At 36.1% G+C, this 20,107-nt stretch overlaps 1 protein-coding gene across 3 annotated transcripts in view; it reads left to right on the top strand.

The window, feature by feature from the left end:
- Positions 1-20,107, top strand: part of LOC118019659 (probable JmjC domain-containing histone demethylation protein 2C) — a 341,719-nt gene that overhangs the window by 104,024 nt on the left and 217,588 nt on the right. The window contains exon 1 of one of the 3 annotated variants that reach the window (XM_035019051.1): positions 11,646-11,923. The exons of the other annotated variants lie outside the window; for them this stretch is intronic. Within the exon in view, the coding sequence (XP_034874942.1) occupies positions 11,852-11,923 (72 nt within the window). The 5' untranslated portion in view covers positions 11,646-11,851. Of the gene's footprint in view, positions 1-11,645; positions 11,924-20,107 lie in introns of those variants that run through there. 3 annotated transcript variants of the gene reach the window in all.

Below are 20,107 nucleotides of genomic sequence, written 5' to 3'. Positions count from 1 at the left end.
TAAAATGCAAAAAGAATATTATAACCATGTTTTAAATGTATGAATTCTGTGGGGGAGGAGATAGACTTTGCTACAGTTTATTACAAAGCTAGGGTTATATTTTATTACTTATGTAAAATAGTGTTCTGTTTAGCTTTTTTTAGTGCTAGGAGAATTGTGTAGTTCCATTGATTGCTTCCATGCAATGGAAATCTGACCTTCAGCAGATGTTTGAGAAGTTGCCAGCACACCATGATCAGGTGACTAGAGAGTTTTCCCCCTTTTTTGACAGACCTTTAGGTATAGTAATATGCCAAAGAAATTTTAAACTTTTTTTTGTAATATCAAAAGTTTTCTAAAATATTAAAAACATTAAAATATTGACAAAACAAGATAGATTATTTTTCTCAAATCATTGATTACAGTTCAGGTGATTTTTACATGTTGACTTATAAAAAATACACTAAGAAAATCATTATTGTTGAGTGAATAATATTTTACTTTCTTATTGAAAATATCTTTGCCTGTAAAATATCATTAAGGGTTGAAGTAAGTAATTTTTTTTCTTGGTCATATTTTTCCTTGTGCAGTTTAAACATTGCAGGTTTCTCTTATTTTAGTGTTCTTATCTAGTTCTTATTGTAAGTATCCTTTAAAAATATAGACTCCTTTATAGAAATTAAGTGTATGATGGAATATTTATCTTCTGTGGAACTCCTAGCTAGGAGCAAGATGCTGCACAATTGTGTTAAAGCCTGTTCTCAGGACAGTATTTTTAGAGGATGTATGAGATTCAGCTGTATAGTTGTGGGAGTTCAGCATGAATACTCTGAGCTCTGTTTTTTTCAGTTTCATCCATTGAGTATACAGGAAGGCAGGGGAAGGAGAGTGCCTTGATGTTTGAAAATAAAGTGTAATGGGTTAAGTACCAACAGTTGCTAGACTGGATCTTTTCCTGCAGGTGCTGCTATTCTATAGGGCATCGCAGTTGCTTTTTATTGTGTGAGATGTGCAAAAAAAGATTTCATTTTAAGGAAAGTTAAAGTAATAGTCTTTTATAGTTCCATTTTATGGTTTTGTAATAATTAGGTATGCCTTAGGTTTATATACTGAATTAGTTCTTCTAAATTTTTATGGTTTATGGTTAAGTTATTAAATTATCAGTATGTGCTTATATGTCACCTTGAAAAATAAAAAGATGTTATTTTAAAGTCATATATTCAATGATTCAGTATCAGGAGTTCCAAGAACATGCTAAACCAAAACTTAAAAAATCAAACGTCTGTGCTATAGTTTTGCTGAATCAACATGAACCAAACTAATGGCCATATCCATTGCACTATAAGTAAGAACCAGCTTCATGTTTGTATATGAAATCATTAAAGAAAACAATATAGATCATTATTCCTCCAGTGATGTCATCATATTACGGTAACCTTTCATATTCCTGCTTTCTTACAAAAGTCATGTGTAAGGTTTTATTAGGTGGGAAAGGTTATATAATTTATAGCAAACTGGTGGCTTTAAAATATATAGATAGGATACTAAAGTTTGTTTATTTTTAGGGCACTAAAGTTTATAGGTAAGATTCTAATGAGGTATATCTGATCTGTCTATAATACTATGATATTACATACTAATATTAGAGTTTTAGGTAAGTCATTTTATGTGAAGAAAAATTGTGTTCTTAAGTGAGATTTGGTAAGTAACCATATTCTTACTTATACCCACACTGCTACATTTACTCATTTTCAAAAGCAGTGGAATGGAGTTGTATTTTAAGAGGGAATTAGGTTGTAGAGTTGACAATAGCAGGAAAAAAATGCGTCTAATCAAATTAACTCAACTTTTTATTTTTCTTCATGGATGTGGAATTTTCATTGTGTTTGTAATTTTGAAATCCTAATTTTCATCACAAAAATTTGACTGTCCTCCATTCAGCTTTTAATCTGACTTGAGGGAGAAGAGTTTAAGTGCTTAATGAAGTTAAAAGAACTGCTTTACTTAGATTTCTTAGCATTCTTCTCTCTCTCTCTCTCTCTCTCTCTTAATCCAGGCACAGGCTTGCATAGATCCTCTACCATTATCTCCTGATACCATTTTTTTGTCTCTAGCAAAGCAGGAAAAAATAGGTTCAGCTGTGAAGGACTTTTCTCCCACCAGCAGGGAGTTTAGCTATTTTACTAAATAAATCTAAGATTTACTCCTTCCCAGTAGTTGCAACTGTTTACATAAAATGTTCCTACAATATGAGATTGTGTCTCTATTTTGTAAGACTCTGGTGAGGAAACTCATGTTAAAAATCTATACATATTAAGCTAGAACATGTTCATTTAAAAAATGTTATTTAACAGAGGTAAATTTATTTCATCCTTAACATATTTAAGATGGCAAAACATAAATCAAATAACCTATTTTGGTATTCAGCACCAAAACTGTTTAAGTCCCAACAGTGCTGTCAAATAAAAATATTGAAGAGTGCTTGTCTTTGACCTATTTTCCTATTATCTCTTTCATGTAAATACACAAACACATATATTGAAAGATGAGACTAAGTATTTGGAAATTATGTATCTTTCAGTGTGCCTGGTTACAATGGGTTAAGTCTTAAGATAGCTCTGAACTACTAGTAAGTCTTCAATCATAACTTATTTAGCAAGTTTCTGTGATTATTATTTTGATAGTGTATCTTTGTGTTTTCTTCTTTTTTAAAATTATATCATCCAGAATATACACTATTCTTTAGTTTAAAAAAATATGTTTTTATCTACTCATGTAACTACCACCCAGATCAAAATATAGAATGTTTCTGGGGCGCCTGGGTGGCTCAGATGGTTGGGCGTCTGCCTTCGGCTCAGGTCATGATCCCAGAGTCCTGGGATCGAGTCCCACGTCGGGCTCTCGGCTCAGCGGGGAGCCTGCATCTCCCTCTGACCCTCTCCCCTCTCATGTTGTTTCTCTCTCACTCGCTCTCTAAAAAATAAATAAAATCTTAAAAAAATATATATATAGAATGTTTCTAACAGGGCGCCTGGGTGGCTCAGTCGTTAAGCGTCTGCCTTCAGCTCAGGTCATGATCCCAGGGTCCTGGGATTGAGCCCCACATCAGGCCCCCTGCTCCGCGGGAAGCCTGCTTCTCCCTCTCCCACTCCCCCTGCTTGTGTTCCCTCTCTCGCTGTCTCTCTCTCTCTCTTGAAAAATAAATAAAATCTTAAAAAAAAAAAAAATGTTTCTTACACACCATCCTTACCCAGTTACCCATTCCAGTCTATACTGCTCCTCCTCTATTCTACTAATTCTATCACTATGGATGAGATTTGCCTATTGTTGAACTTCAGGGGCACCTGGGTGGCTCAGGCTGTTAAGCGTCCAACACTTGATTTCAGGTCAGGTCATGATCTGGGATTGAGACCCACATTGGGCTCCACACTCAGTGTGGAATATGCTTGAGATTCTCTCTCTCCCTCTGCCCCCCACCCCCCGCTTGTGTGTGTGCTCCGCTCTCTCTCAAAATAAATACATCTTCAAATAAGTGGAATCAGGCAGTGTCTTTTTTTCTTTGTTTAATGCAGTGGCTTTTAAACCCTATAATATCTGTGAAATTCCTGATCTTAGTTTTCCAGGGCTGCAGTAATACATCACTGCAAACTTGGTGGCTTAAAACAGTAGAAATTTATTTTCTCAACTCTGGAGGTCAGAGTATGAAATCAAGTTGTTGGCAGGGCCACACCCTCTCCCTAGGCTCTAGAGGAGGAGAATTTTTTCTTACATTTAAAGGGAAGCATGAGGGGCACCTGGGTGGTCAGTTGTTAAGTGTCTGCCTTCGGCTCAAGTCATGATCCCAGGGTCCTGGGATCGAGCCCCGCGTCGGGCTCCCTGCTTGGCGGGAGGAATTGGTGGAATCTTTTTAGGGTTTGCTATATATATATAGTATCATATCACCTGCGAATTGTGAAAGTTTGACTTCTTCCTTACTAATTTGGATGCTGTTTATTCCTTATTGCTGTGGCTAGGATTTCCAGAACTGTGTTGAATAAAAGTGGGGAGAGTGGACATCCTTTCTTGTTCCTGACCTTAGGAAAAAGGTCTCATTTTCCCCCATTGGGTGTGATGTTAGCTGTGTGTTTTCTTTTTTTTTTTTAAAGATTTATTTTTATTTATTTATTTATTTTTAAAGATTTTATGTATTTATTTGAGAGAGAGAGACACAGCGAGAGAGGAAACACAAGCACAGGGAGTGGGAGAGGGAGAAGCAGGCTCCCCACGGAGGAGGGAGCCCGATGTGGGGCTCCATCCCAGGACCCTGGGCTCATGACCTGAGCCGAAGGCAGACGCTTAACGACTGAGCCACCCAGGCGCCCCAGCTGTGTGTTTTCATATTTATTATGTTGGGGTATATTCCCTCGAAACCTACTTTGTTGAGGGTTCTTATCATGAGTGGATATTTACTTTGCTAAATGCTTTTTCTGCATCTATTGAAATTATCAATCATATGGTTCTTATCCTTTCTCTTGTTGGTGTATTGTAGCACATTGATTGACTTGCTCATCTTGAACCACTCTTGCATCCCAGGAATAAATCCCCTGATTATGGTGAATGATTTTCCTTCCCCCCCCCCCTTTTTTTTAGATTTTTTATTTTTAAGTAAACTGTATACCCAACATGGGGCTCAAACCCACAACCCTGAGATCAAGAGTCACATGCACTGCTTGAGTGAACCAGCCAGGTACCCCTCAGAATGATTTTCTTAATGTATTGTTAGATTTGGTTTGCTAATATTTTGCTGAGGATTTTTGCATCTATGTTCATCAGATATATTGGCCTGTAGTTCTCTTTTTTTGTGGTATCTTTATCTGGTTTTGGTATCAGGGTAATGGCTGACTTTGTAGAATGAAATTGGAAGTTTTCCTTCCTCTTCTGTTTTTTGTAATAGTTTGAGAAGAATAGGTATTAACTCTTCTTTAAATGCTTGGTATCATTTAAGGCGCCTGGGTGGCTCAGTCGGTTGAGTGTCTGCCTTCAGCCCAGGTCGTGACCCCGGCTTCCTGCTCAGCGGGGCGTCTGCTTCTCCCTCTACTCTTACCCCCTGCTCATGATCTCTCTCTCTTTCACTCTCTTTCAAATAAATAAAATCTTAAAAAAAAAAAAAAAGGTGTTTGGTAGAATTCACTTGTGAAGCCCTCTGGTCCTGGACTTTTGTTTGTTGGGAGTTTTTGATTACTGATTCAATTTTATTGCTGGTAATAGGTCTGTTCAGATTTTCTATTTCTTCCTGATCAGTTTTGGTAGGTTATAAGTTTCTAGGAATTTATCCATTTCTAATAGGTTGTCCAGTTTGGTGGCGTATAAATTTTCATAATATTCTCCTATAATCCTTTTTTTTTGTGGTTTCAGTTGTTATTTCTCCTCTTTCATTTCTGATTTTGTTTTATTGAGTCCTCTCTCTCTTTTTCTCTCATGATTCTGGCTGGAGGTTTATCAATTTTGTCGATCTTTTAAAGAATCAGCTCCTGGTTTTCTTGTTCTATTGTGGTTTTTTAAGTTTCTATATTATTTATTTGTGCTCTGATCTTTATTATCTCCTTTCTTCTGTGGACTTGGGTTTTGTTTGTTATTTTTCTTAGCTCCCTTACCTGTAAGGTTAGGTTGTTTATTTGAGATTTTTCTTGCTTCTTGAGGTAGGCCTGTATTGCTATAAACTTCCCTCTTAGAACCGCTTTTGCTGCATCCCAAAGATTTTGGACTGCTGTGTCTTCATTTCATTTCTTCCCGTGTAATCTTTCATTTCTTTTTTTATTTCTTGGTTGACCCATTCATTCTTTAGTAGCATGTTATTTAACCTCCAGCTGTTTGTGCTCTTTCCAGGGTTGTTTTTTGTTTTGTTTTGTGTTTTGGTGATTGACTTCTAGTTTCATAGCGTTGTGGTCAGAAAAGATGCATGGTATGACTTTGATCTTTTTGAATTTGTTGAATCTTGTTTTGTGGCCTAATACATGATCTCTTCTGAAGAATGTTCTAGGTGCACTTGAAAAGAATGTGTATTCTGCTGTTTAGGATGGAATGTTCTGAATATATCTGTTAAATTCATCTGGTCCAGTGTGTCATTCAAAGCCAGTGTTTACTTGTTGATTTTCTGTTTGGAGGAAGGCTGGCCTGGGAGGATCCACAAAACGTGGGTGGGCGGGGCATAAATACCATTAACAAGGTATGCACAGGTCTTCCTTAGGAGGGGTCCTCCACCACCTGGCTGAGATCCCACGAAGCACAGGCGTCAGGAGATGCAATGTTGGCAGGTTTGCTTTGGTCTTCCAGGTGAGGGACCTGCAGCTCCAGGACTGAGGCAAGTGTGACTGTAAAGGGCGGATCCACCAAAGTCTGGGGGGGCGGGGCTTGGTGTAAGCAAGTTAAGTAGTTGAATGTTGGTATTGTGCTGGTTCCTGCAGGTGGCTGTGTGTTTATGCTGGTGGGCGGAAGAGGGAAATAGTGCCTGCCAGCTCCTTTGTTCCTGGAGGAGTCTCCCAGTGATCTCTTCTCCTTTGGGACAGGCTCTCAGATTAGTAAATCACTCTACCTCCCATATGCCCTAGGCATTTTTCAGACTGCTGCCACACTATATCTCTGTGGTTATTGTGCTTTTTAATGGCAGGTGCTCCGCTTCCTGTTACCCTCCATGCTTTCCAAGAACTGAGCTGCTCGGTTTTTAAATTCTAGGCTTTAAGTCCCACTGATTATAAGAACTAAGGAAATTCGGCCCCTCTAGATTTCAAAGCCAAATGTTATGGGGATTTGTCTTACCCATGCAGGCTTCCCAGTGTCATAGTCTGTTTCTCTCCCTTCTCCACGCCAGTGGGTCCCAGACGGTCCTGCAGGCTGTTTAGCTCCCCACCCGTCTTGATGTGGCCTCTTTTTTACCTTTAGTTGTGGAGTTTATTCTGCCAGTCTTCAGGTCACTGGCTTATTTACACTGATGTTTGTGTTACCTAGTTGTATCCGTGGGAGGAGGTGAGCTTAGGGTCCTCCTACTCCTCCATCTTCCCAGTTTCTCCCAGTATATTGTTCTTCTTTAGAAAGAAGGTGCTAACTGAAGGAAGGGCAGTATGATATGTTGGAAAGATTATTAGAAGTTTGGACTACTAATCTGTAGTCCTGGCTCTGTTATTAACTACATACATGTCTTTGGATCCTTATGGAATATGTCTCCAATTTTTCATATGGCCCTTGGTATTTGCAATGGTTGCCAAATTCACAAATATCATCAGTTTCATACCTGTTCACCTACCCTTCCTTTCCTTCAGGAACACACTGAACTTTCTCTTTTTTTCTTGGTACATTTTTTTATTTTATAAATGTTAGCCTATATTAGACTAAGTTGAGATTAATAAAAGATGTGTTGATTTAAGAGAGATTCATAATTGTGTTGAACTTTGGATGCTTTTTTGTTCATTTACCAAGTTCATTTCTTAAGTTCTTGTTTTTTTTTTTTTAAAGATTTTATTTATTTATTTGACAGAGAGAGAGGGAACACAAGAAGGGGGAATGGGAGAGGGAGAAGCAGGCTTCCCGTGGAGCAGGGAGCCCGACGCAGGGCTCGATCCCAGGACCCTGGGATCATGACCTGAGGCGACGCAGACGCTTAACGACTGAGCCACCCAGGCGCCCTATTAAGTTCTTTTAACAAGTAATTTCCTATGCACAGAAGCCATGAAGTATGTGTGATTAAATTTGTGCCTGGGTGAAGTAACCTGTTGTTTTATGTGCTAGGCTTTTGGAGTCATTCATTAATATTTAAACATATTAAATCTGGAATAGGCCTACTGCTCATTGATTTCTCTGATAGATATTTGATAGTACTTCCAGGCATTCAGAAAGGGGGCTTTGAGACTTTTTACTGTTTCCTGAGGTTAAGACTATTCCTTATGTGATCTTTTTTTTTTTTTTTTCGCTACTCAGACAGTATTTTTTGATGATGAACTGTGTGCCCAGTACTGTGTTCCTAAGCATCCCAGACAGTTCCATCATTCTTAGAGCATTCTGTCTGTAGTGTTTTTATATGTAAGAAGGTTTCAGTTATAAGTGAGTCCTCAATGGCCATGCTTTTGAAATGCTAACAATAGTTACTAAACTTTAGAGATTTCTGAAATTAATATGCATGAGAGGAGGGAACATTAAAAACAAACATTTAACAGTTATGTTTCCAAAATATCAAGAGTAGATAAAAACGTAAAAACTAGATAAACCTGTATCCTACCATACTTACAATACAGTTACAATATTGATTAGATGGATACCTGATGTTTGTATTATTATAAGTATATAAACACTGTTTTTGGCTACCTACTTTAGTGTATATTGACTTAATTTTTTGGAAAATATTTTATATATTATATAATAATGGTCTTGCATTTCCTCCCTTTATTTAGTTTTCTGTATACTTGTCACTAATTTAATCGCCAAATTATATAAAATCTTTTCAGTACATTCAAGTATGTATATTAGGTATCCTGTCCATTTTATCTTCTTTATGTAATCTTTCCTGGAGACTTTATAACTGTACTCTCCAGAACTCTTGTGATCTTGTTTTGCCATCATACTGGTGATTCCCTTGCCTCTTTTTTTTTTTGATTGGATTCTTTTCCTGGGTTCCATGTCTTAGTGGAATATATCATTTAGTAATCTCTTTAAAAAGTATTAAATCATGCAGCTCTTGATATAGGGGTTGTGAGTTTAAGTCCCATGTTGGGGACTTAACTTACTTAAAAAAAAATTATTGCCCCCCAAAAAGATACTGTTTTTTGATGGCCTGTTTATTTCATTGATTTGTAATTTTTTAAAGATTTTATTTATTATTTTTTTTCCCATTTCCACTGACCATTTATTTTAATCCTGTGCTACAGCAAAGAATCCAGCTACTCAACATTAGATGCATCCTGGGTCAGGTTTCCATCCTGGTACTTCCTCCATATCTTTGGACTTTAGAACAATTCCTTGGATTTGGGCCAGGATATATGCCGCAGACCAATAAGATTTTATTTTATTTATTTAAAAACAAATTTTTTTTAAGATTTTATTTATTAGAGAGAGAGCATGAGAGTGGGGTGAAGGGCAAGGGAGAAGCAGACTCCCCGCTGAGCAGGGAGCCCGACGTGGGACTGGATCCCAGGATTCTGGGATCATGACCTGAGCTGAAGGCAGACGCTTAACTGACTGAGCCACCCAGGCACCCCTTAAGATTTTATTTTTTAAGTAATCTCTACACACAATGTAGTGCTGGAACTTATAACCCCGAGATGAAGAGTCACATGCTCTACCAACTGAGCCAGCCAGGAGCCTTGAAAGGATCTGTATTTAAGCTCAAACTTGAGACATATCTGATTGGATATAGAATTCTGGATTAGAGATTGGAAATGATTTTTCCTCAGAATTTTGAAAGCATTGATCTAATGTCTTCCAGATTCTGGTGTTGCTTTTAAGAAGTCATGCAGTTTTGCTTTTTAATCTTCTATATGAAAGAAGAAGGTGGGATCTTCTCTTTTTGTTCTTTGAAATTTCACAATGACATTCCTGGATCTCTTCATGTGAATGCTTATTAGCTTTTTAGGAGTTGCTTTTCAGTCTGGGAACTTCGAGTTTCAGTTCTCGGAAATTTTCTTGAATTACTTCTTTAGTTCCCTCTTTTGTGTGTTTTTTTCTCTCTTTATCAGAACTTTGTTTTACGATATGGGACCACATTGGTCCTCTTTCTACAATATATTTTTTCTCCCATATTCTTTTTGTTGTAGTTGGAAACTTTTACAACTTTATATTCTAAATCTTCTATTGAGTTTTTTCATTTCTGCCATCATAGTTTAATTTCCTAAAGTGTTTTTGTTTTCCAGCAAAGTTATTTTTTGATAGCTTCCTATTTCTGTATTTTGATTGTTAAATTTATCTTATTGAGAATAATAATATTAGGGTTTGGCGGGGGTTGTTGTTGTTTTCTTCTCCATTCAGAGTCTTCTTGTCTTCCAGTCACTTTTTTCTCTGTGTAATGTAGTCTAGAAAAATTTGGCGTTTTTCTCACATGAAATGTATGGTGATTCTGACTACTCAGATTTAATAGCTTTAACACTTAAAAAACACCTGGGGAGCTCTGAGCAACATGGGCAGGGTTTGTTGACTGTATTTTTACTGTTTGGAGATCAGACTCCTTTTTTAGGGAATAACTAATGTCTGCATTTAGGTGTCTTTTATGTTAAACTGGTCAGGTTTCCCAGAGATATCTGCCAATCTTTTCCCTCTCAAAGTTTATACCCATTGAGGTAAACAAACAAACAAAACTAGGCATTGCAGGAGGGGTTTGGTTCTTTGTAACTTTCACTTGATTTTCCTGTTTCAGTAGCAGTCTCTGTCTTCAACTTGCTTTAATACGCTCTCTTATTCATAGACCCTCCAATAACCATTTCCAGGGGAAACACGTTTCTCCAAAGTGAAAGAGGAGGCAGTTGCTAGGCTAGAGCCAAGTAGAGATCTGTGTGTCTAGCTGCTGCTTAAACATACTAATATTATTTTTCTTATTAGTGCTTTCCCCTGAACTAATATTGAACCATTGTGGGCTTCTGGGGCGCCTAGATGGCTGAGTGCGATAGTCGTCTGACTCTTGATTTTGGCTCAGGTCATGATCTCAGGGTGGGCGTGGAGCCTCCTTAAGATTCTCCCTCAAAAAAAATAAAAATAAAAAACAAAAAACATAATAAAAAAATGAATAAATAAAGAACCATTGTGGGGGGGGGCGCCTGGGTGGCTGAGTCGTTAAGCATCTGCCTTCAGCTCAGGTCATAATCCCAGGGTCCTGGGATTGAGCCCCGCATCGGGCTCCCTGCTCGGTGGGAAGTGTGCTTCTCCCTCTCCCACTCCCCCTGCTTGTGTTCCCTCTCTTGCTGTCTCTCTCTCTGTCAAATAAATAAATAAAATCTTAAAAAAAAAAAAAAAAAAAGACCACTGTGGGCTTCTGTGTTGTAAATTGGAGTGTTTATCAGCTTTCCCAAATTCTGGCTTTAGCTTAACCTTCTTTTATTTCATGAAGTCAGCTACCACTGCTATTGCTGTTATTTAATATTAGTTGATTCTGCTCATTTTTTAGTCTGTTGAAATTTATTGGAGTCTTCATTTTATCATCCAACATGTTAATTATTATTCTTAACTTTGCATCCTGTTGAGTCAACTCAGTATCTTGATTGAAGTATGAGGTTCAAGCCCTGTGGATTACTTTTGAAGACATTCAATCACTTTTACTTTAGTTCTTGGTTAATACTGTAAATTGTGTGTATGGTTTTTTTTTAATCCAGCTATGAGTACCAAGTTATCCTATATTATTAATGAGCTTATATGGTTTTTATTTTATTCCTCAAAGTATGTTCAGGATCTTTCCCTACAATATTAGAATTTTAAAAATCTAGTGTATTAGTTAGTTACACTAGCCTCCCTAAAAAGAAGAAATTTATCAATAAAGAAGAAACTTAAGATCACTGTAGTGAAATAAAACTTGCTCTTGGTATAACCTTTTTTCTTTTTTTAGTGCTTATAAGCCAACTTACAAGTAATCATTTTTGACCTTTGGATATAGGTCAACGTTAATGGATCGTCAAGAGCCTTTTCAACTCAAAGGGTCTTTGATACATAATTTTCTAAGAAAAAAAGTTTCTCCATTTCCCAAATCAGTGCATTTTAGAAATTATTTTCTTATGATGTTTTACAGATTATACACATTAGAGTTGCATGTCTAATTCAGACCTGTGATTATTTAGGCTCTGTAGACAAAAACTAGTTTACAAAGTTAGCTAGGTATTCTCTTACTGTCGTCTTTTCTCATTTCAACTTCATTTACTTTTTAACTATGTTTCTTCTACCTTTTCCAGTTTTCTACTCAATTCTCCTTGGTGGAGAAGATGGATGCAAAAAAGGAGGTGTGAGTAGTTCTTTATTCTCTCTGCATCTGTTAACATTACATCATCTTTCCCATGCAGTATTCCTGTTTCTTCTTGGTTCATCCTCTTACATTTATACAACCAGTAGGCCTGTTTGGTTTTCCTTTGTATCACTTATAAAATTTAGTCTATTCTGAAAATATTATAAATAAATAAGGTTTATGATATTAATTCATAAATATCTTTAGTTACATTTCCCTCCTTCCATTATTTATACATGTCCTTTTAAAATCTGACATCAGAAAACTCTATATTAGCCATATTGTTTCACTCACTCATCAACTTCATTTATTCAGTCCACTGACATTTATTAAGTTCCCAAAGTATATCAGGCCCTGAGAAATAAGATATTGATATTACTTTTACTATTAGAGTTCATACTTTCATAGGTAATATCTCCTCCCATTTCTTATTAGAATTATTCATATTTATATAATTAAAATTGTAACTTTTGCTTTTTGGTCTCCAATTTACATTGTTGAGTACGCTTTTCTTTTTTGGAGCTATGTGTGGTATTATAAAAGTAGATTTAGGTTTGAGTTTTGGCTCTACCAAATGTTAACTGTGTAATGTTGGATAAATCATTTAATCTTTATGGATTTTACATTTCTCAGCTATAAGATGTACTTAGTATCTACTTCATAGGGTGAATTGAGAGGATTTAGATGTTAAAAATGAATTGAAAGGAGTGTATGTACATGTACTATATAAACTTCTTAAATTTAAGGAGCTATACTGTGGTATTTTTATAAGGATTGCTATCTAGATATTTACTGCAATCCTTTTGAAATATGCCTGTAAGCCTCTTTGGAAATAAGAACTGTATCATATTGATCCTTATCCATTGCAACTAGTAAATAGCAATGACTCATACTTTTGGATAGAATTTCCTAAGAAATGGACTTAGAACAGGGCTTAATAAAGTTCCTATATCTTTTCATATATATGTACTACCTCTTGGTCACAATTCTGACATAACAGTGACAAATATGTGTACACCTGATAGCATAGCTTCAAAATACCTGAAGTAAAATTTTACAGAATTACAGAAATTACATATAGGTAATTTTGCAGTCATAGTTGAAAATTTTAATACCCTTCCTATAGCAGTTGGTAGAATAACTACATAAAAAGCTAGCAAACACATTGAAGATTTGACAAACATTCTCGTTCATCTTGATTTAATTGATATTTATGGAACACTACACTTCATGCTGCAGTAATACACTTTCTTTTCAAGTACACATGGTATATTTATCAAGAGACCATATGCTGGGTCATGAAATAATTCTAAATAAATTTAAAAGGATGGAAATAACACAAGACTATGTTCTTGGACCATAGTGGAGTTAAATTAGAATAATAACAGTATGATGTCTAGGAAAAACATTCAAATGTTTGGATATTAGATAACACCCACAGTTTGTGGGTCAAAGAAGAAATCACAAGGGAAATTAGATGTCATTTCGAAAATGAAATGACGTGTAGATGCATCTTCAGGGTTTAGAGAGAAATTTATATCTTTAAATGCTTGTATTAGAAAGGATGGAAAATAAAATCAGTGACCCAGGGATTTACCTTAAGAGAGAAAAATAAGAGCAAATAAAACCCAGCTATGAATATGGCAGGAAGTAAAGATAAGAGTAGATCAATGTGGGTCTCCTGGGTGGTTCATTCGGTTAAGCATCCAAGTCTTGATTGCGGCTCAGGTCATGACCTCAGGGTCATAACATCAAGCCCTGTGTTGGGCTCCATGCTGGGGGTGGAACCTGCTTAAGATTCTCTTTCCCTCTCCCTCTGCCCCTCTGCCCACAACAAAGAATACATCAGTGAAATAGTGTATAAAAGGGAAAAAGTGAACAAAACTATACTGAGGTAATAGTTTTCACCTGTCAAATTCTTCCTCATTTCACCTCTCCTTTCAAATCGGCAGCATACCCATTTGGTGAGACTGTGGAAGATAGGCACTTTCTCACAGCTTGTCTATTAGAATACAAAGTAGTACAACCTCGTATATTGGGAAATTTGACATTATCTAGCTAAATTAAATATTCATTTACTCTTTGATCTAGTAAATCTCACTCCTGGGGATATATCCCAAATACAGAGTGGCATAAATACAAAATGACATATGAACAAGGCTACATTCATTGTAGCACTGTTTGTAGTAGCAAAAGACTGAAAGGACACAAGTATTTATCAGTAAGATTCTGATTGCATAGAATATTTATTATTATCCAGTGGAGTATTATATGGGTGTTAAAGCAAATGAAGAGCATCTTCTATGCCTTGATAGCCAATTAATATTATTATGCAGTAAAACTAATAAGGTACAGAAAAGTTCATAAAGTATGTTACTGTTTAACTAAATATATTTGTATATATGCACATTTCTAATTTTATTTTTTTTTAATTTAGGAATTAATAAAAAAAAACTATTCCACTATAGGGAACCGAAATAGAAGGAATAGCTAGAGTTCTGCAAATACATCTTATTTTCTAGGTGTGATGTTGAAACCATGTAAATGTTTTACATAACTCTAAAACAAGTTTCAGTTATTTAAAAAACAAACCTAAAAGTGAAAGCAAAATGAAACAAAGAAGCCTAAGTGGTATAATTGTAGGAAGGAACTATTTTAAGTGACTTTAAAACACCGTAATTTGATTATACATGCCGGGTGGATTATACCCCGAGGACAGAAGAATAATATAAAAACCTTAAATGGTTTTCATTAATCATAGTGTTGTTGTTATTATTCCCAAATTGTTGTATATATATTGTGCAACAAGGGAAATGATTTTAATTATGTTGGTGACATTGTATAACAAGAATCACATATAGTATGGGAAAAGAAAGAGATAGAAATACAAGATCACAATTTTTAAACAATCTGTAGAATTTTATTTATTAGTATAAAGTTATACTAACTTACCACAGTAAAAGGTGTAGATAAAATGCCAATTCAGGAGAAATGAGCACTCCTTAGAACCCAGACTGTTGTTTCTGAATGCTGTTTCCCATTGAAAAGTACCAAAGTTCCTTGGGTTGGGTATATGGTTGATTTCAGGTCTGGGGCAAGAGATGGACAAGATGATCCTGGGATATTTTGTTATACCAGAAGCAGGAAAGCTATTAAAGACTACTAAGGTCTGTCTAAAAGACCCAGAAACTAATTGAAGAGGTTCTCACTGGCCAAAGATGGGGAAATTTGACAATAATAGAAATAAACAACTGCAGTAATTTGGAACATGCTACATTTACTTAAATATAACAGTTTATAATGATCCCTCCCCTAAAAAACACATTCTCATTGTTTACCATTCTGGGAGGTTAAAATACTAACTCATTTCAAAAACTCATAAAAACCAAGTGTTTATTCTTCCTTTTCTAAACAAAGCACTTCTTGGAAACCAAAGATTTCATGAGAATTTTCACTTACTAGATATATTACAGATAGTAAATAATGAAGGCATGATAAAATTAGAATGTCATTTCTTTGCAGCTCTCAGTGAAATACTGCATTTAGGCATTGTTCATCATTGGCTGCTATTGTCTGTCACAGATACAAGGCAATACGCATATGCCCCTTGATGAAACATGGTACCACATATGAGGTTGTCTTCTCTGTGCATTCTGATTTTGATTAAGACTCTAAATTCCACAATTATAGAAAATTACAAGGACAAGAGGAGCATGTTTAAAAATGCCTCAGGGGTATAGTCAGCAAAATACAGGTAATTGAAGACTGCATGGGACAAGTGACTTCACTTTTTTAACAAAGACATTGCAGGAGGAAAAGAGGTAAAACCTTCATGTCAATGAGTTGCAGTAAGTGGAACTTATTATGATCTTAATTTGAACAAACTGAAAAGGAAAAAAAGGTCTATGCTGGGAAACTTGAATACTGACTGATAATATTTTTGCAGAAATTAATATTTTTTTAATTGAAACAAGATTGACTATGAGATAAAAATTGTTAAATCTGGGTAATGGGCACATAGGAATCCCATTACATTACTGTCTCTACAAAAAAATTAGATTTTTCAAAATAGCTTTTCATATACAGGCATACCTCAGAGATAACTGTGGAATCAATTCCAGATCACTACAGTATAGTAAATATTGCAATAAAGTGAGCCAAATGAATTTTTTGGCTTTCCAGTGCATATAAAAGTTACATTTACACTGTACTGTAGTCTATTAAGTGTGTAATAGCATTATGTCTAAAATAAACAGTGTTCATGCCTTAATTTTAAAATCCTTTGTCGCTAAAAAATGCTAACCATCATCTGAGCTTTCAGTTAGTTATACTCTTTTTGCTAGTAGAGGGTCTTGCCTCATTGTTGATCGCTGCTGACTGATAAATAGGGTGGTGGTTTCTGAAGGATGGGTGACTATGGCAGTTTCTTAAAGTAAGATAATGAATTTGCTACGTCTATTGACTCTTCCTTTCAGGAAGGATTTCTCTAGCATGTGATGTTGTTTGATAACATTTTATAGTAGAACTTCTTTCAGAATTGGAATCAGTCCTCTCAAACCCTGCTGTTACTTTATCAACTGAGTTTATGTAATATTCTAAATCCTTTGTTGTCATTTCAACAGTCTTCACAGCATCTTCACCAGGAGTAGATTCCCCCTCAAGAAACCTTTCTTTGCTCATCCATAAGAAGCAACTCCTCATTGATTCAGTTTTATCATGAGATTGCAGCAATTCAGTCCCATTTTCAGGCTCCACTTCTAGTTCTTTTCCTGTTTCCACCACATCTGCAGTTACTTCTGTTGAAGTCTTGAACCCCTCAAAGTCATCCGTGAGGGGGGGAATCAACTTCTTCTGAACTCCTGTTAATGTTGATGTTTTGACCTCTTCCCATAAATTACAAATGTTCTTGATGGCATCTAGAATGGTGAATTCTTTTTGGAAGGTTTCCTATTTACTTTGTCCAGATTCATCAGAGGAATCACCATCTGTGGCAGCTATAGCCATATGAAATGTATTTCTTAAATAATAAGACTTGAAAGTCAAAATGACTCCTTGATCCATGGGCCACAGAATGGATGTTATGTTAACAGATATGAAAACAACATTAATCTTGTCCATCTCCTTTAGAGCTCTTGAATGACCGGGTGCATTGTCAATGAGCGGTAATATTTTAAAAGGAAATTTTTTTCTGAGCAGTAGGTCTCAACTGGGGGCTTAAAGTAAAGTAAATGGTGTTATAAACAGATGTGCTGTCATCCAGGCTTTGTTGTTCCATTTATAGAGCAAAGGCAGAGATTTATCATAATTCTTAAGGACCCTAGGATTTTCAGAATGATAAGTGAACACTGGCTTCAATTTAGTCACTACCTGCATTAACCCCAAACAAGAGAATCAGCCTGTCTTGAAAGGTTTGAACCCAGGCATTGACTTCTCTCTAGCTGTAGAAGTCTTAGATGGCAACTTTGCTGTTTTGCTTACATGAAAATCTGTTGTTTAGTGTAGTTATCTTCATTAATTATCTTAGCTAGATCTTCCAGAAAACTTGTCATATTCTTCTAGATAAGTTCTTGCTGCTTCCTTCACTTTGTACTTCTATGTTATGGAGATGGCTTTTTTCCCTTAAACCTCATGGACCAACCTCTGCTAGCTTCAGACTTCTTCTGCAGCTTCCTCACCTCTCTCAGCCTTAATTAGAATTGAAGAGAGTTAGGGCCCTGCTCTGGATTAGGTTTTGGCTTCAGGAAATGTTGTAGCTGTCAGGGAATGTTGTAGCTGGTTTGATCTTCTATTCAGACCACTACAGCTTTCTTCATATCAGCAATTAAGGATTTTTTGCCTTGATGTAATTCATGTGTTCACTGGAGTAGCACTTTTAATTTCCTTCAGAGATTTTTTTCCTTTGCACTCACAACTTGGCTAGCTGGCACAAGAGGTCTAGCTTTTGGCCTGTGTTGGCTTTTGGCATGCCTTTTTAGCTAAGCTTTATCACTTCAGGCTTTTGATTTAAAGTGAGAGAGGTGAGTGACATTTTTTTACTTGAACACTTAGAGGCCATTGTAGGCTTATTCATTGGCCTAATTTCAATATTATTGTGTCTCAGGGAATAGGGAGACCTGAGGAGAAGGGAGAGAGATAGGAAAATGGCTGGTTGGTAGAGCAGACAGAACCTACACAACATTTATTGATTATGTTCTCTATCTTACATGGTGTGGTTTGTGGTACCCCAAAACTGTTAATGCTAGTAACATCAAAGGTCACTTATCGCAGATCACCATAACAAATGTAATAAAATGAAAAAGTTAGAAATATTCCGAGAATTACCAAAATGTGACAGAGACCTAAAGTGAGCAAATGCTGTTGGAAAAATAACATCAATAGACTTGTTCCAGTCCGGGTTCCACAAACCTTCACTTAGTTTAAAAAAAAAAAAAAAAAAAGGCAATATCTGTGAAGTGTATAAAATGAAATATGCCTGTATACAAAATGAGAGCCATTAATCTAGCATACTAAGTAGTTGAAGAATTATTTATGAACTTATATTGTAGCTTTCACTCTATTGTGGTAGAGCCATAGATTAAAAGATGAGATCAGTAAATAATAGTGATTTTCATTTGAAGGACTTTGTTGTGGTAATTTATTAAGTTCAGGAATTACAGTTGACCTAATAAGAATTAAGAAATCAAAGCAATTCTTATTAATAAGGCTTGATAGAAGGAAAAATTCATTCCCTGAATTTGCTGAAAAAATGCATACATTTGAATCTAGTCTTGTAAAATCTTCTACTAAAAATAGAAATTTTATGAAATGGAGATACAGTATGCATACTAGCTGCTCCTCTCCTACAACCCGCTCCGCCCCCCCTCCTAGGGTAAGTCCTGAGGTGTAGCGGAAGACATACTTAATACTCTGTGCTCCAGTGCCCCCTTGTGCCTATTACGAAAGACACCAATAGTTTCTACTGCAAAAATTGGGATATACATTCTAAGAGCTCTCTGGAAACAAAACATTGCAAGCTTATAGATAGGGTTCCATATTGTAAACTTTCTGGGCCCAAGAATTATGTCCTTTTGATTTCAGGATATGCTCTTCTATTAATGCTTTCTCTTTCCATGGAAACTGCTTCATTAGCAGTTACATGGCATTTGGGAAGTATGTAGTACATGTATATTTAATCTCAGTTTTCAGTGTTTTTATTTTATTTTTATTTTTTTTCAGTGTTTTTATGTATCTTTTCTTACCCTTACCTCCCTTTTAAAAGTAAAAAAAGGCAAGTGTGGAAATGGATATGTCAGAGGACTCGCTAAGAAGGGTTTTTCCTTCTCTCTCAAGGAAAAATAATCCTGGGATCAATCTGTGCCATGATAATGTGGTATAACTGTAGACATTTTTGGCCTGCCAGCATATTAGGAGATAGCCTACATTTGAAGTTGCCATCTCATTCTTCTGTCCTTTACCCTTAAAGGCATATAAGACTTTGTAGTATAATTCCAGTAAGTATAATACTATTATATCATTGCCTTTAGGAGAAGGGAGTGGCTTGGTTTTTTATGATGATCATTAGTCCTTCTTTTTCAGTTAAATTCTCTACTTACAGCTTGTTTTTTTTTATGTTATGTTAATCACCATACATTACATCATTAGTTTTTGACATAGTGTTCCATGATTCATTGTTTGTGTATAACACCCAGTGCTCCATGCAGTACGTGCCCTCTCTAATGCCCATCACCAGGCTAACCCATCCTCCCACTCCTCTCCCCTCTAGAACCCTCAGTTTGTTTCTTAGAGTCCATAGTCTCTCATGGTTCGTCTCCAACTCCAATCTCCCCCCCCCCACCTTCATTTTTCCCTTTCTACTATCTTCTTCTTTTTTTTAACATATCATGTATTATTTGTTTCAGAGGTACAGGTCTGTGATTCAACAGTTTCACACACTTCACAGCGCTCACCATAGGGGTGTTAAAGTCCCCCACTATTATTGTATTGTTGTCGATGTGTTTCTTTGCTTTTGTTATTAATTGGCTTATATAATTGGTTGCTCCCACGTTAGGGGCATAGATACAATTGTTAGATCTTCTTGTTGGATAGACCCTTTAAGTAGGATGTAGTGTCCTTCCTCATCTCTTATTATAGTCTTTGGTTTAAAATCTAATTTGTCTGATATAAGGATTGCCACCCCAGCTTTCT

This window comes from Mirounga leonina, unplaced genomic scaffold (assembly GCF_011800145.1).
Source record: "Mirounga leonina isolate KUSES-001 unplaced genomic scaffold, KU_Mleo_1.0 Mir_108, whole genome shotgun sequence".
In the NCBI taxonomy this organism is placed as follows: domain Eukaryota; kingdom Metazoa; phylum Chordata; class Mammalia; order Carnivora; family Phocidae; genus Mirounga; species Mirounga leonina.
This window is presented reverse-complemented; position numbering and strand designations above follow the sequence as displayed.